The 15,955-nt window shown below is 40.9% G+C and overlaps 3 protein-coding genes across 3 annotated transcripts; 2 read left to right on the top strand and 1 right to left on the bottom strand.

Annotated features, from left to right (window-relative positions):
* Window positions 1-58: 58 nt before the first annotated feature.
* On the bottom strand, window positions 59-1,455 carry LOC119220005 (coiled-coil-helix-coiled-coil-helix domain-containing protein 5). The gene is made up of 4 exons (XM_037475551.2): window positions 1,321-1,455; window positions 941-1,081; window positions 690-841; window positions 59-417 (listed from the first exon to the last, which is right to left on the bottom strand). Coding segments are annotated over exons 1-4 (318 nt in total). The 5' UTR covers window positions 1,323-1,455; the 3' UTR covers window positions 59-394.
* A 267-nt stretch (window positions 1,456-1,722) lies between these two features.
* atp13a1 (ATPase 13A1) lies at window positions 1,723-9,511 on the top strand. Its single transcript, XM_037475531.2, has 25 exons — window positions 1,723-2,231; window positions 2,871-2,960; window positions 3,212-3,475; window positions 3,571-3,726; window positions 3,844-3,913; window positions 4,080-4,186; window positions 4,304-4,433; window positions 4,525-4,580; window positions 4,717-4,843; window positions 4,992-5,129; window positions 5,258-5,378; window positions 5,538-5,695; window positions 6,007-6,182; window positions 6,266-6,376; window positions 6,488-6,613; window positions 6,697-6,805; window positions 6,987-7,180; window positions 7,589-7,685; window positions 7,769-7,953; window positions 8,170-8,284; window positions 8,386-8,582; window positions 8,720-8,862; window positions 8,940-9,051; window positions 9,131-9,274; window positions 9,372-9,511. Exons 1-25 carry the CDS (start codon window positions 1,878-1,880, stop codon window positions 9,480-9,482), a joined length of 3,591 nt encoding a protein of 1,196 aa, XP_037331428.2. The 5' UTR covers window positions 1,723-1,877; the 3' UTR covers window positions 9,483-9,511.
* Window positions 9,512-10,086: 575 nt separating this feature from the next.
* On the top strand, window positions 10,087-15,304 carry LOC119220001 (uncharacterized). Its single transcript, XM_037475546.2, has 11 exons — window positions 10,087-11,160; window positions 11,411-11,459; window positions 11,576-11,849; window positions 11,944-12,017; window positions 12,402-12,474; window positions 12,582-12,669; window positions 12,779-12,835; window positions 12,921-12,992; window positions 13,084-13,231; window positions 13,502-13,589; window positions 13,696-15,304. The coding sequence occupies exons 1-11, from the start codon at window positions 11,126-11,128 to the stop codon at window positions 13,827-13,829; spliced, it is 1,092 nt and encodes a 363-aa protein (XP_037331443.2). The 5' UTR covers window positions 10,087-11,125; the 3' UTR covers window positions 13,830-15,304.
* Window positions 15,305-15,955: the final 651 nt, after the last annotated feature.

Below are 15,955 nucleotides of genomic sequence, written 5' to 3'. Positions count from 1 at the left end.
GGAGGGACAGACATTACCAACAGAAAAAACAGAGGATGACCACAGCGGATGAGTAATACAAGTCTGATATCAATTTTAATGAGTTTTTAAAAAAGCACTGTAATAAACAGACTTCCTGCATAAAGCTAATTATAAATGTTACCTTCACATGATCACGTTTACATGGCTATAAGAATAATGTCGCAATAATTGAATATTCTACACACCTCCTGTTTAAAAGTTGTACTGTTGCATGCTTATTTATCTTTGTTGAAGAAAGACAAAATAAGTTACATAGAGAAACCAATCTATCCATTGTACATACAAAAACTGGAGTGGGGCCAATATCAAACCAGCCCATTTGCCCTAATGTTAAGACAGAAGTAAGCAGAGGGTGATGGAAGATCTCTGAATGCTACGATGGCTGAGGTACTGGATCTGTGAGTGGATGAAGAAAAGGAATTTAAAGATATGTTTAGACATGAAAAAAATTGTATTTTTTTAAGATAACTAGTACAAGACTGAACTGCTCGTCCGAATAACCAGCACGCCCCCCCCCCCCCCCCCCCTTCAAGAGACAAGTGAGACATAAAAATCTGCATATTGCTATTTCCTTTTTGCAATTTCTTTACCTGTGTGTGTGTGTGTGTGTGTTAACAATTGTTTCTATGGGACCTTGATTTGTGCATGTTTCCAGCTAAAGGACTCACCCACTCCACTGAGGTCCACTGTCTCCGCACACCCCAGAAAGCGAGCCACGTGTGATGAGCAGGAGGTAGGTTTGTCCGGGTTTTCTCTCAGGCAGCGTTCAAAATCTACAAACTCTCTGGAGCAATCCTGTCTGATCTTCTGGATCACTGGGCTTAAAAAAAAATAGTGGTTAGATATGAATGCACTTTGAAAATATAGATGTAGAAATGTTGAGGTAAGTAGGAGGGAATGTGCGAATACGTTGTCTTACTGTGATGATGTGCACTGTGCAACCTTCACCTTCAGCTCGTGACACTTCAACTGCCATGTTGATGGGTTCGAGGCCACACATGAACCATATGCCTCCATTTCTTTATGGCAATATTTTGCCGTAATATCCATAGCCGCCTGCCTGAAAGGTGACAAATGTATGTAAATCGGTCTGTGATTGTAGACAAGTCCAATGAACGATCGGTAGTCAACCTAACACACTTAGTCTGTCAGCAATAGTTTTAAGGAGGATGAATGATGAAAAAGTAGAACACGTTTGTATTTATTTCTGGATCTACCTATCTACAGCCTGCGACTAATTCCCGAGCAAGAGAACATAGTTAATGTAAGGTCGATATCAACCATATTTAAATGTCTTACATGTTGCTCTCTCAGGTTGTCTCATGCGAAGGCGCTGGTGAATCAAGGTTATATTACAGTACTCCTGCATGTGGAGCCATGATTGTGGCTGCAGGATACGTGCCTAGTACTAGCTGATTGGACGGAAAGAAAACACGTGAAACAGTTCTTTAAATATATTGGTTAACCTGCGTGTCAATATCTCACTCTGGTTCCTCCCCTTCGGATGACGCTATATTTATTAAAGGGGTAGGTCCCACATCGAATAATTCGAATAAAGCGGTAAATGTTGAAATGTTAAGAAATTGACCTATTTATTGAGGCATTATGTGGAATTCAACGTCAAAACATACTCGAACTATGTATTTTCCTGTTTGGTTTGACTTGCTTAACCATGACGTGCCAAGTCAAAACCTGCGTGACTTTGCGTGTTTACGTATGCGGAAGCAACGGTCAGTGAACGAGCTCTGGAAGCTCGACCGTGCGCCGCTCCGTGGGTAGAATCGTATTTTACCAGCTTCAGCACGACGGGGTGGTGGTGGGCGATAGAGGGGGGGCACAGGTGTGAGTAAAGTACAATGAACGACCCCAAGAAAGAAGGGGGTTTGGATGCGGACGAGGTCCAGGGACAGGGTGAGCTCCAAATGGCCCCCTCTGAGAACCACAGCCAGCATGACAGCGGCACCGACGACGAGCTGGTGAGCTCCGTGACGCTGTACAGGCGCAGGCCCCGGATACTACACGGCACAGTCCTCCCGTTTTTGGCTGTTCTCTACCCAGGCTGGCTGTACGTGTGGTTAGGAGTGTATGGTGCCTCCGAGTATCCGGAGGCAGGCCTCCTGTCGCTAGCTGCTATCGGGATCGCGCACGTTCTCACCGGGCTTTCTGGTTATTGGTCGGTGCACGCGCACTGTTGGCTCACTTGTTCTAAGGTAAACAAACTTAAGTTTATAACCTTAATATGTGTTGATGTCTTACAGAGGAGCCCACTGGTTTCCCATACCACTTTTATACAGCGAACAAAATGCATGGCTCAGCTTGAACCTAGAAGCAGGAATGGAAATAATGTCTTGCTCAAAGGCACTGTAGCCACCAACTGGTCAAACTTTGCCTACAAGTCTGAATCGGCACAGATTTTTTTTTAAATCTAATTGAGCGATTTCTAAGGTTTGTCGCCATGATAAAAATTATGCTTTTATGTAAATCACTTTCATAGATATGGAAAGATTGAGTTCATTGGCCTGTGTGATTCTTCTTTTGCAACACAGGAGAATAATAACCAATTAATCGGTGCCTATGTGCCTGGTTGGAAGTGGAATTGTGATCTCCAAATAGCATTTCATGAGACGACCTCATTGGTAGTAGTAGTAGCTTTGTGACATCTTAAGAAAGATACCACAATATTATTTCATTGTTGGATGATCATTTTGTCTTCGCCAAAACATTGAAATCAACAACATAATCAGAAAAAAATCTTTGCAGGCAAAGTTTAGGATTCTAAGCTGATGTATAGAAATATAACAATGGCATGCCATGAGAATCTGTCACACTATGTTTTATTAAATGCACAGGAACCGGACTCAAACAAGGCTACGTTGGCAAAAGTCATACCAACCGCTAACAACGGTTCTGCTGAGCTTGTGGCTCTCCAGAGAGACCAGGTCAGTACACATGCTTTCTCTTAATATGCTTCAAGTTGTCCTAATTGAGAAAATGTCCTAGATCTCCCATTCTCGGTCTGCAAAAATCATATTGTGAAACCGGTTGATTTTCAACCCTGTCCAGTCCGTTATTTGTATAGTTTGCCTAATTTGTGATTGGACTTAGGTCTAAGTATATCATCTATTTAAAAAAAGGTAATAAAAAAGGTATGTTTTAATTAAAATTGTATGTCCTCTTTTCTGACCAACAGGATGAGAATGGGGAGGGAATTCTATCTTTTGAGTTTCAAAAGATCCGTTACATTTTTGACCACAAAGAGAAGAAATGTTTCCTCCCGATTGCTTTTCCCATAAACAACCCTATGGGGGACTTTCAGTCCTGGCGTGGCTACCAGGAGGAGACCGAACTCAGAGCTGCAGAAAAGCGATATGGCACCAATCGTGCTGAGATGATGGTGCCAGATTTTCTAGAGCTCTTCAAAGAGAGGGCCACAGCTCCCTTTTTTGTTTTCCAGGTAAGTGTGTGTGTGTGTGTTTTTGTTTTTGTTTTTTTGTTTGATGCTTTAAAAATGAAGTTGTTGACCTTGTATTCATGTCTGCCTTGCATCAGGTGTTCTGCGTGGGGCTGTGGTGTCTAGACGAGTACTGGTACTACAGTATTTTCACACTATTCATGCTGGTGGCGTTTGAGGCCTCCCTGGTCCAGCAGCAAATGAGGAATATGTCCGAGATCCGCCGAATGGGAAACAAGCCCTATATGATCCAGGTAGGCTTCATCAATTTTAAATTGTTTTGTGAAAAATGTTATATAACAATCCATCTTCTACAGTAAATTTCCTGTTTGTAAAAAGCATTTCTAATTGATTGGTGTATTTATTGCTAGGTATATCGCAACAGGAAGTGGAGACCAATTTCAAGTGATGAGCTGGTCCCTGGTGACATTGTCTCCATAGGTAAATGTTCATTTTAAACCTCTGAGGCCAATTTATCAATTGCAATTTTACTAAACAAGGCTACACAAATTTAATTGAATCAATTAGAATTTGAATGACTTCTCACCATATCCATCAGATGGATACAATTAGTGTGTGTTCATAATGTGTATTCTGGACATCCCAGGACGTTCGCCCCAGGACAACTTGGTTCCTTGTGATGTGCTGCTGCTCAGGGGTCGTTGCATTGTGGATGAGGCCATGCTGACTGGAGAGTCAGTGCCCCAGATGAAGGTTAGAGGCATTACAACACTTAACCGAGCTGAAGGCCGGGAAATGCAAGTTTGACTATTCTAAAGGGCATGGTATTATTGTGGGGTGTCAATAATACTGCTGACAATATGTGTGCAGGAGCCAGTGGAGGACTTGGACCCAGATCGAATCTTGGACGTTCAGATAGACTCTCGACTTCACGTCATCTCTGGAGGGACTAAAGTGGTCCAACATAGCCCCCCTTTGAAGGCCAGTGCTGGACTTAAACGTAAGCAGTAATCCCTTACTTTATTTGCTGATAGTGAATAGTGCATCTATTGTCCATATGCAAGCCCATTAATCTTCTCCTTTATGTGCAGCTGTCGATAACGGCTGTGTGGCCTATGTACTGAGAACAGGATTCTACACCTCTCAGGTGAGGATGTTGCTTAGTGTGTTTTTGTTACTTTTCTCCTTTTTTATATTCCAATCATACATTTTAATTCTACATCTGCCCGAAAGTTGAGTCAACTATGAAAGTTTACTGATTTTGAGTGCAAACTTGCCCCCAGGGTAAACTGTTACGAACCATCCTCTTTGGTGTAAAGAGAGTGACTGCAAACAACCTGGAGACCTTCATCTTCATCCTCTTCCTTCTCGTGTTTGCCATTGCTGCAGCTCTTTATGTGTGGTTAGAAGGTGGGATGCACTTAATCAATGCATTAATTAATATGTAATTATTATGCACACAGACATTATCATAGTTAAAGTCATATCTCAGAGCTGGAGGTGAGGACAGAAGTATAGTTTCTTAATACTACATCTATGCTTTGTATTTCTCCCTTAGGGACCAAGGACGCCAGTAGAAACCGCTACAAGCTGTTTCTGGAGTGCACGTTAATCCTTACTTCGGTTGTTCCACCAGAACTCCCCATCGAGCTCTCTCTGGCAGTTAACACGTCTCTTATCGCCCTTGCTAAACTTTGTATGTCTATGTGTGTTCTCCGTTTGCATGTGTGTGGAACAGATATTATTGAACAAAACCTCTTACAATACAAAGCTTGCAAGAGCAGTGGTTGGTTCATTTGAATCTTCTTTTCATCCCCCGCTTAGATGTATTCTGCACAGAGCCCTTCAGAATACCATTTGCAGGGAAGGTGGAAATATGCTGTTTTGACAAAACAGGAACACTAACCAGTGACAGCCTGGTCGTACGAGGAGTAGCTGGCCTCAGGTAACCCCTGCTCACAATTCTTAATGTCCTAATTTACATCATAATTTGTAACGCAAACACACTAAAAACATATTACGATATGGTCAAAGTGGTAAATAGTTGCATACATTGGCGCTGTTTGGAGTGGAGTTTACCAGCTGGTGTTTGCATTTATGACAGAGAAGGAAAGGAGGTGATGCCTGTGTCAGAGATCCCAGTTGAGACGCATCGAGTGGTGGCAACCTGTCACTCACTGGTCACTCTGGATGATGGACAGCTGGTCGGAGATCCACTGGAGAAGGCCATGCTGACTGCCGCTGACTGGACCCTCACTAAGGGTAAAGGGAAATTCCTCTGAAGGCACAGCGTAATACAGTGGCCGCTGTAAGAAAGCATGTTCATGCTCATGTTTGTGATATGCTACTTTGATGCCAAAATTTGCCTTTGTTTTTGACTTTAGGGAATAATCTTTAAGGTCGCATAAACCTGTTGTGTTCAGCTTAGTGGTCTAATTTGACTGGCTGATCTACAAGTAATGCTGTTCCTCAGATGCATTGGATTTACATGTGCAAAGTGTTTTGGTAGCTTTGCTCTCAATAACACAATACTTACGTCTGTGTGTCTCATTGACTCTTAACACTTTTATCAGATGAAAAGGTGTTCTCACGAGGCATCAAAACCCAGGGACTTAAGATCCACCAGCGTTTCCACTTTGCTAGCGCTTTGAAGAGGATGTCAGTGTTGGCCTCCTATGAGAAACTCGGCTCCACTGAACTCTGCTACATCTCAACCGTCAAGGGAGCTCCAGAGACACTCAGAGGAATGGTACATATCCTTAGTACATACATGCTCTAGGCCCGCCTAATATATTTTTTAACAGTGCACTAATATATGTAATGTGATCATAGTTTTCAGGATGTCCGGAAAATTATGACGAAGTTCACAAGGAAATGTCTCGGGAAGGGGCTAGAGTGCTGGCCTTGGGTTACAAAGAGATTGGACACCTCAGTCATCAGCAGGTTCTTAGTGATTTTACTCATGAATATCATTCATTGTCTGAGGAGTCTGATCTGATGGATCAGATGAAGATTTCATTACAAACCGAGATGGATTTTTTTTGGGTCTCATAGGTCCGAGAGATGAGTCGTGATGCGCTGGAGTGTGACTTGCATTTCGCTGGGTTCATGGTTGTGTTCTGCCCCCTCAAGAGTGACAGCAAGGCTGTCATCAAAGAGATCCAAGAGGCCTCTCATCATGTAATGCAGCTGACAAGACAGTTTTACAATAAATTCCAAGAGCATGGTTTTTAGAGAGATCAATCCTTTCCCCTTGCTTTCAGGTGGTGATGATCACAGGAGACAACCCTCTAACAGCTTGCCATGTAGCAAGAGAGCTCCACTTCATGCAGAAAGAACACACTCTTGTATTACAGCCAAGCCCTAGACCGGGTAAGACGAGTCATAATCAGAACATGCTTTAGTTTGTCATAGGAGAACGATGTAAATGATAAAGGTTGTTGCTAAAGGGCATACATATTTTTGTATAAATCTATTTGCAGTTGGTGTTTTGACCAAGGACATGGCCATAGAACACAATGACTAACCTTTTTAATGTTATTTTGTTTTCCAGGTGAGTGGCATTGGGAGTCCATTGATGGCAGTGTGTGTGTACCACTGCCCCCTCCCTCCATTTCCTCATTTGTCCATCAGTTTGACTTATGTGTAACAGGGGAGGGGCTGGCCAGACTCACTTGTGAAACCCAGCTTCTTCACAACCTTTTGCCTTACATTCAAGTGTTTGCTCGTGTCAGTCCAAAACAGAAGGTAGGGCACAAAAAACGACAAGCATACAACATTTATAAATCGCAGCTACAATTTAGTTGGATAGCAGAAAATGTTTACTTCTCTCACACATCAGTATTCATTGTCAGATGGTGTTTAAACAAAGAGAAAAGGCTTTTTGTCCACCAATGATAAATTATATCCATCACAGACAAAGCAGAGGTAGATGGATGAGACCCTACTAAACAACAGCAAAACACAAACTAGGGAACAGTTCTCATTTAGGCAGATAGTTGGAAAATTGCTTTACTGGTTGTTGAAATGCATTTCTCTGAAATGTGTATATATTTTAAACAGATTGATGGTACTGTACGTGACAAAGTAGAAATGTCCAATGGTGAACATATGGTTAATATAAGTTATTAAATATAATATTCCTCTGTTTTTCAGGAATTTGTCATCACAAGTCTAAAGGGGCTGGGTTATGTGACACTGATGTGTGGTGATGGCACAAATGATGTCGGAGCTCTCAAACACGCCCACATAGGTAAGATTCATGAAGCACCCAGACTGAAAGCACGTATCCCTCCATGAGCCCAACAGTCCATAGTAATCGTCCATTTTCCTCAGGTGTTGCTCTGTTAGCCAACGCGCCTGAGCGCATGCCTGAAAGAAAGAAACGGGGGAAAGAAAAGGAGGCTCCCGCAGTCGAACACAGACCATTACCATCTGTCAGTTCAGGAGGCAAAATGAGCTCGAGGGCAGCCAGGCAGAGAGCGATGACCCAAAGAGAAGAGCAGCTTGCAGCACAGAAGGTGCGTATCTACAAGATTCTTAGCGCAATAGTTCACCACTGACTTAAAGGGACTATAACTTATGCAGTGCACTCACCTGGAGTCTCATTAGTCTCGTTAGCCTCTTCCTAGTGGCCAATGTTAATAAAATCTCAAAAACAAGAATAATTAAGCCATTCTGTGTGATAATAAAGTTACTAAGCACTGGTCTAAACTTTTGGGTTAATTCTGTAACAGGAGAGAATCAATCAAGTCTTACGGGAACTTGAAGAGGACCAGGTACAAGTAGTGAAACTGGGTGACGCCTCGATTGCTGCGCCCTTCACCTCCAAACTGTCCTCCATACAGTGCAGTAAGTAACCCATGTTTATGATTTTAGCTTTTGACACATTTGCGGATGAAGCTGCTCCCCAAGTCTTGACACTCTTTAACCCCCCCGCCCACCTCCCTCAGTCTGCCATGTGATAAAGCAAGGCCGTTGCACTCTGGTGACAACGCTCCAGATGTTCAAGATCCTCGCTCTCAATGCCCTGGTGCTGGCCTACAGCCAATCTGTACTCTACCTCGAGGGAGTCAAGTTCAGCGACTTCCAGGCAACCCTGCAGGGCCTGCTCTTGGCCGGATGCTTCCTCTTCATCTCGAGATCAAAGGTGAGAATTTATGACTTTGATTGATGGTTTTCCTAGCATACGAATCCTTACGGAATCTTCTATGATGACACATATCTGCTGTTTTTGATGGGAAAAAAACACATTACTGATTTTTGTTGCTACCTCTGTTTACACAGCCACTGAAAACGTTGTCTCGAGAGCGGCCCTTACCGAACATCTTCAATCTTTATACTGTGTTGACTGTGCTGCTACAGTTTGCTGTACATTTCTGTAGTTTGGTGTATCTTTACAAAGAAGCACAGAGCAGAAGTCCGCCAAGGTAAATGACTGCATGACAGAAATAATGAATAACCATACATCAATACTCCTAATAACATTTCTCTTTTCCTTTTGCAGAGCGGAGCAGTTTGCAGATCTATATAAAGAGTTTGAACCCAGTCTGATTAACAGTACTGTGTATATAATGTCCATGGCCATGCAGATGGCCACCTTTGCCATTAACTACAAGGTATTTTTCTATTTTGATTAACCACCAGTGTTCATCGTCCGTGTTCATAAACTCACAGCATGTCGTGTTGCTTCCAAAGGGTCACCCCTTCATGGAATCTCTCAGTGAAAATCGCCCTCTACTATGGAGTATTGCTCTCTCAGGTTTAGCAATTGTGGGACTTCTGACTGGTTCCTCTCCAGAATTCAACGAACAGTTTTCTCTTGTAGATATTCCAACAGAGGTGAGCTGACATTATTTTACCATAAATTGGTTTGTCAAAGCCCCTGTGCAATAATGATGTATTCCATAAGGTAACTGGCTTCTTGTTTACTTTGCAGTTCAAATTAATCATTGCCCAGGTTCTGGTTGTGGACTTTGTTGCTGCTCTGCTAGTGGATCGTGTCTTGCAATTCCTGCTGGGCAAAGGAAATCTCAGGATGCCTTCTTGAACTCAGTGCCAACAACTGCCCTTACCAACAAAACTGTCATGGAAGTGATTACTTTTCTGGGAAGAGGAAAGGGAGAATTAAAGCTGTTGTGACTTCCAAAAGACAGCCGAGACAGTTGTGGCGTGCAGCACGTTACACTCCAGGCATCCCTTTGTTCCTCCTGCTCTGTCCCTCCTTAACCATCTGTGCTTCTGCATTTTCATCAGCCTTCCTTAATTATCTGTCTATTTTCTTCATAACCCTTTTTTCTACATTTCTCTCTATCTTCATCTGTCCCTCCCCGCTGCAACACAAAGCCATGAAGACAGCAGTATTGAGCGGAGTGCAAAACTGTGAGCCAACCAGAGTGAAACATACAGGAACACAGGAAAGGCTTTCTCCAAGAGAAGTGCAAAAGTGTTTTTTGATTCCTCTCCTTGATTTTGTAAAAAGTAAAAAACATCTCTAACAGACTTATAAAGACTTACAGATACAAACTAAGAAGTCTGCCAAGTGTTTTGTCAAGTACTGATGTGTCAGCGCATGGACAGGATGAGCATATACTGCTGGTCATGAACTGTTCCTATGAGCAGGTAAGTAAAGAATAATCAAGGTATGAGAATATAGTGTAACTGCAGAAAGATTTTGATTGAAACATATCAATGGACAGATGACACTGGCAAAAACAAACATTTTATCTCATGAACCACAAAGAATAGCATGTGGGAGCTTGTGAACGTCTATCTTTAAAATCAAACTTGTTTGATGAACAAACAAGCATCTTAAACAAATTCCCTTGACAACAAAAATAGAAATACAAATAAGACCAAAGATTTAAGAAATAATGGAGCTTTTAGAGGGCCTGGAAACCCAAAATGTTCATTCTGGTTTCCCTTTAGTAATATGATCAAACGCATAATTTGTTGACACAATTTTGAATTTAGACAAAGCCTTGAAAATCAAAACGCTGACAAATCAAGGTAGTAAACGGGATATTTGAGACATTGAAAAATATTATCAACAATCTAGTTTTTGAATTTAATGCACTTTCAAATCATTTTGATTTATTTCCACATATCATTTATAATATAATTTATTTCCACAATTTGACAAGATACAATCAACTGGTGTATATTCTCAAAATATACCAAAAAAACCTTATAATCCAATCAAATGGTTTAGTGTCTGTGTATATATACTGTAGGTATAGTTAGTCAATTTAAAGATCATATTCAGAGGTCAGCAAAAATTAGAATTTTTATCGGGATACTGCGGCCACAATTTGAAGAAAGGGGTGAGTAAGCTTTGGTGAGTGTTGGATATACTGGATAGGGGGAACACGCATGAATGAAAAGTAAGGCCATTTTTTGATACTGTTAACTAATGAGCGACACCAATATATTGCAAGGAATGACCCAATAACCAGCGGTTATGCCAAGAAAGTTGAATCTGTTGAGCACAAGGTTTTCAACTCTGGAGGCCAAAATTATGTATTCATTGCAAATAGATGAACTAGAAATGATTTAAATAATAACGTTGCGAGTGCGACGATTTTGCCTGAAACTGTAGTCCTGGGTGCGGTCGCACTACATTTCCCAAGGTGCTTTGTTTATAGGGGTGGGGCTTTTTGGGCGCGCGCTGTGGAGAAACATTTGAAAGAAAAAATGGCGGAAAAACATTCGGAAGCCTCACAAGATGGGTTTGTATTGTTTGTTTTAATTTGCGACTAACTTGATATCTATTGGCAAAATTGAGTTTCGCCTCATAGTGCAGTTTTTCCCAAAACAAAATACTGTCAAGCTGGCTACAAAGATGTACTAACATACACGTAACTTACCACCCAAACACCATTGTGAAGTTAACGTTAACTTTTTCAGTTTTGAGTACGGGGCGTATGCGGCGTTACGTAAACATTGGCTTTATAAAACATTTTTAAAATATTGTTGCAGTTTCGGAAATGTCGCAGTTGATGATAACGTCAAAGCTACTGGGAATACGGTGAGTTATTTTCATTTACATGTCAAACCAGCCAACTCACATCGCCTCTACAAACGTTACTCGACACTATTCGTGGCGTTGCCTCTTAACTTGAACTCTTTCATCAACGTATCAAGGTCGACTCGGTGAAACGGACATCGAAACGATGCTCCCCCACAAGCCCCAGCACGCCTCCCTCAAACAAATCTCCTCGGACCGCCTTCCTACCAACCAGCGCAATGACTCCAGCTGCAGTGGAAGGACAGCCAGAAACGGACCATCTAAAGATGGGGGCAGAAAACAAGGAGGGACCCTCGAGTCCGGCCGACCACCCCTCAACACGGAGGAAATCCTGGAGGAGAGCCACCATAACCCGACGCTCTCTCCCTGCCCTGCTCAACCCGTACCAAGGTGAGGTATCTTTTTTTCTTCTTCTACCGTATAAACAGGATTGAGTTGTTATTCTTTATAGTGTGTAAATCCTAATTTATGTGTCTATTTTTAGTTTTGTGTAGGAGCATAAGTACATCCTTGTCACAGCAAGAGAGGCTTGAGGAATTGATGGAGGCTTCAATGAAGGTGAGTTTGGTAGAGTCCTAATTTAATGGTGGACGAAATGTGAATAATGGATTAAATTAAAAACAGGTGAGTTTTATTCTTCCTAGTATTGACTGAGATCTTACTAAACTAGTAAACTAACTGGTTGTAATAATAAATGGGTAGGCCTTATATTACTGAATCTGTGAGACGTAACAATAACCCATATTGGATTGTAAGTCACAACTGTTTTCGTATTAAAATTGGTGTTATAAGAAAGAAATATTGTATTCAATTTAACACAACTTGAATTATCTGATGATCATGGTTTTAAGTACCCACCTAGTTTACATAAGATGTCCTAATGAAGTAATCATGAATCAAAACGAATAACTCTTTCTATAATGGTGTTTACTTTGTGTATAGCTTGCAATAGAAAGAACTCAAAGTGCAATACAGTCCGCGCCAAACACCTCACTAGAGTCTTTTCAAAAACAAGGTAAGTGCTTGCAATACTGCATTTGGCTACATTTCATATAACTATTTGAACTGAATTGCTATCATAGAAATATTAGTTATAAGTTATACGTTTTTTGTGTTGTGCAGTTGTGCACATTCAGAAAGAGTGGGGTCGTCTTGCTAAGAGGATACGTGATGAACCAGAGGGTCATCAACTCACTGCTATGGCAGCCAGGTATTGTAGATGTTTTATATATTCTCTGCATGCGTTATATAGATCGATTATTTTATTTTTACTTAAAGATTATTATTCAATACTGGATATATTTGCTATTTTGTTTCAGTTCTAGTGATCCTGTGGTAGAAAAAGCCATGCAAAAGGTCAAGAAAGCCATCATTAGGCAAGTTCTTATTATAAATATATCACCCAAAGTAGTGTATATATTTTAAAAACTCTTTGGTTTACAATCCTGCTTTGGATTATAGGTTCCAGGCTGAAAATGAGTCGTGGCAGGCACTGTTGATCAAACACCGTAGTAAAGCAGAGGAATTGGAAAGGTAAACCTGTTATTAATGAATACACTATTACAATTTTGCCAATACAATCCTCTTAATTGCGGATCGATTATGTGCTCTTTATTCGTTGCAGGAAACTCGAGCAGGGCCAGAAAGGAGGTGTATCATTAGACTCTTCATCTGTGGCCCAGTCCTCACAGTACCAGTTTATACAGAGTAAACCTGACTACCAGGGTCTCCTCTGTAGACAACAGCCCATGCTTCACACTATGGCAATGATTGTACGTGGGCAATGTATTTATTTTTAACAGTACATCAAATCTATTAATTTCAATTTGCCATTTTCGCCAATGGTTTTATTATTACTACATAAATTATAGCACGTGTATACCATATGCTCCATATCTCTTAGTATAAGTATAGTCTGGGATTTACAATGCTATAGAAAGTGATGTATTTTTAAGAACTTAGTACACTTGACTACCCATCAAATATGAAGGCATCCAACTTGTTGATTAAACAATCAAACCGTTAAACCTTTTTGTGTGTAGATGGACACTCAAAGTAAAATGGTGAGAGAGCTTCTGTCCATCAAGGAGCAGGCACAGCTTCTGGTGAAAGAGACCAGTGGCCGACTGGGTAATGGTTTTATTTGCCTTTCAAGTTTTAATGGTATAATTGAATAGAATTCACAAATGTGTGAAAATGTGACATTAAATTGGGTTCCACTTTTTTTTTTTAACAGCGGCAGAGGCAGGATTCCAGGATCTTTCACCTGACCTCATTAGGAACCTCATTGCAGCACCTTTATCCTCTGCAACTACAAAGTCCCTCCGGCAGGATGCAAGCATAAGCAATCAATCATCTAATGGACCATGAACCTTTAAGTCTTGTTTATGATACTTGTATGCATACAGTTCATTTTGCTGTTATATGATTTAGGGACATATACAATGTCTTGTTCAGTCCTTGTCACAAAATGTATTGCATAAAATTAGCTCTAATTGCAGAATTTCTGTAAACCACCCCTCCTCCCCAAAGTCAATCTGAGGTGGAGCAGGTTATAGAACTAGTTGAGGTAATGCTTGTGTTTGGCCAGCAGGTGGCAATAGCTGGCTTTACAGTAGTATAGAAAAGCTTGGCAAATGAAGTGGATTTTTCTGTTGGGCCTTAATTAAATGTAATTATTCCTACCTGTAAACCCTGAAACCACTAAAACCTGTCTGTTGGGGATAAAGGAACAGAATGGATGTTGCAGAAAACTTTGCCAACAGGGTTCTTGGTCATAAAACAAACATGAAATAGTCCAATATAATGACCGTCTGGAACAAATCTGAATTTGTCTTTAAAAATGGTTTTAATGGACAAATTTGAGAAGTCTGATTACAACCATTTTATAAATAGGTTCACAGGTGACAATGCAAAGAGTGGCTCACCCAAGATGACATGCATAGTGTTATTTTCAAAAAAAGTGTAATTAAACCTGAATGAACACATCGACCATTTTTAATTGACATGTATAACAGTAGAACATTAACTTAAAACATTGTAAAATATAAAAGGATTGTAATACTCTACAGTTTGCCTAGTCCAGTTGATTTATACAGTCTGTTTTACAACCTCATCTCCAGCACATATATCTCTTTTGGTGCTGCATCTATTTCACTTCATTGGTGTCCCCTGACCATTCAGGAGGAGGCCCCTCCCCCATAGTGACTCACCCCCATCTCTTGCATTTGGCTGGGTCACTGATGCAGAACGAAGCTTTGACATTGTACCAGTCAGTCAAAGCTTTGTTCTCTATCACTCCTATCTCTTGGACCCAGTCCCTCATTAAGGTTCATACTTAGTGGTTTTCTGGTGATTGCAGAAGGAAGAATCTCCTTCTTTCCTGTTGCCTACAATTAATAATATTGAATGGATTTTCTTGCTTTGCAGTTATGGTTTGAGAATGTTTTGAATTTTCCTTCAGATGCTATTCAAGGGAGTCGCTAGAGAGAACAGGGACATGCACAGAGACGACAAGTGGGGTTGTGACCGTGAGAGTTGTGAGTGAGGGAGGATGGTGCACAGCAGGAAGATCGATTCTTATTTAGATGAAAATGAGGCTTGATGCTTCTGAGGGGAGAGGAGGGCAACTTTAGCATCTAAATGAATAGAGGTTTCACAGAAATTATCCTTAAATGAATCACTAACAATGAAAGGTATTAAGAAGTTTACAAAGCCACTAGCTTTGGGGTTAGGAGATAATCCCTGCAGCTCTTCACTTTTGCATTATACAATGTTGCTTTAAACATTTAAACCACTCTGTCCCAGGAAAATGGCATTTTAGAAGTTTTTCATGTTTCCTTGTTTGAAAACTTTTTAGTAAGAAATAAAAGGATGGTTCTTTTTGGTATTATGTATGAACATTTTTTGTTCTACATAACTGCCCACTCTTTATGATTGTAACTTTGGTTTGAGTAGGTTTAAACTTTGTTCCGGGTTAAAAATCGACTGCTTGCGTAAGCAACATGAAAATGTGAATTGTGACTTGCAGCCTATTATATGCACATGCAAACAGCAATTACTGTTTAGGCTCGCTGTATCCTATATTCTTGTCTCTAACTTTAGATTGATTAGCTACAGATTGTAGTAGATGGATGTGTGGAGAGTCAGCATAAACCACTGCCAGTTTGGTCCTACTCCCTCATGCACACCCATCATCTCTTCTCAGTACAGCAAGGCTGGCTGCAGCTTTCCTCCACATCCATTCAACCAGCCATTCGTCTTGGAAAGCTGTCTCTCCGATCTGAGTGATAAACTACAGCAGAATTGCCCAGTTTGCAAAAAACAAGGACACTTGTTTTCAATCTGTGCTGTCAACATTTTCATACCGAAAACTGATGGGATGTTTCATTCATCGGGGGTTTGAGACAGAATGATATTCTTGGGTAGGACTGTTTCGCTTTAAGATGGAATATTGGTCTTTTAATTACCACATTCCTCCCACAAATATATAACAG

The sequence above is a fragment of the Pungitius pungitius genome, chromosome 12 (assembly GCF_949316345.1).
Source record: "Pungitius pungitius chromosome 12, fPunPun2.1, whole genome shotgun sequence".
Classification (NCBI taxonomy): domain Eukaryota; kingdom Metazoa; phylum Chordata; class Actinopteri; order Perciformes; family Gasterosteidae; genus Pungitius; species Pungitius pungitius.
Note: the sequence above shows the minus strand (reverse complement) of the source record. Positions and strands in the feature narration are given on the sequence as shown.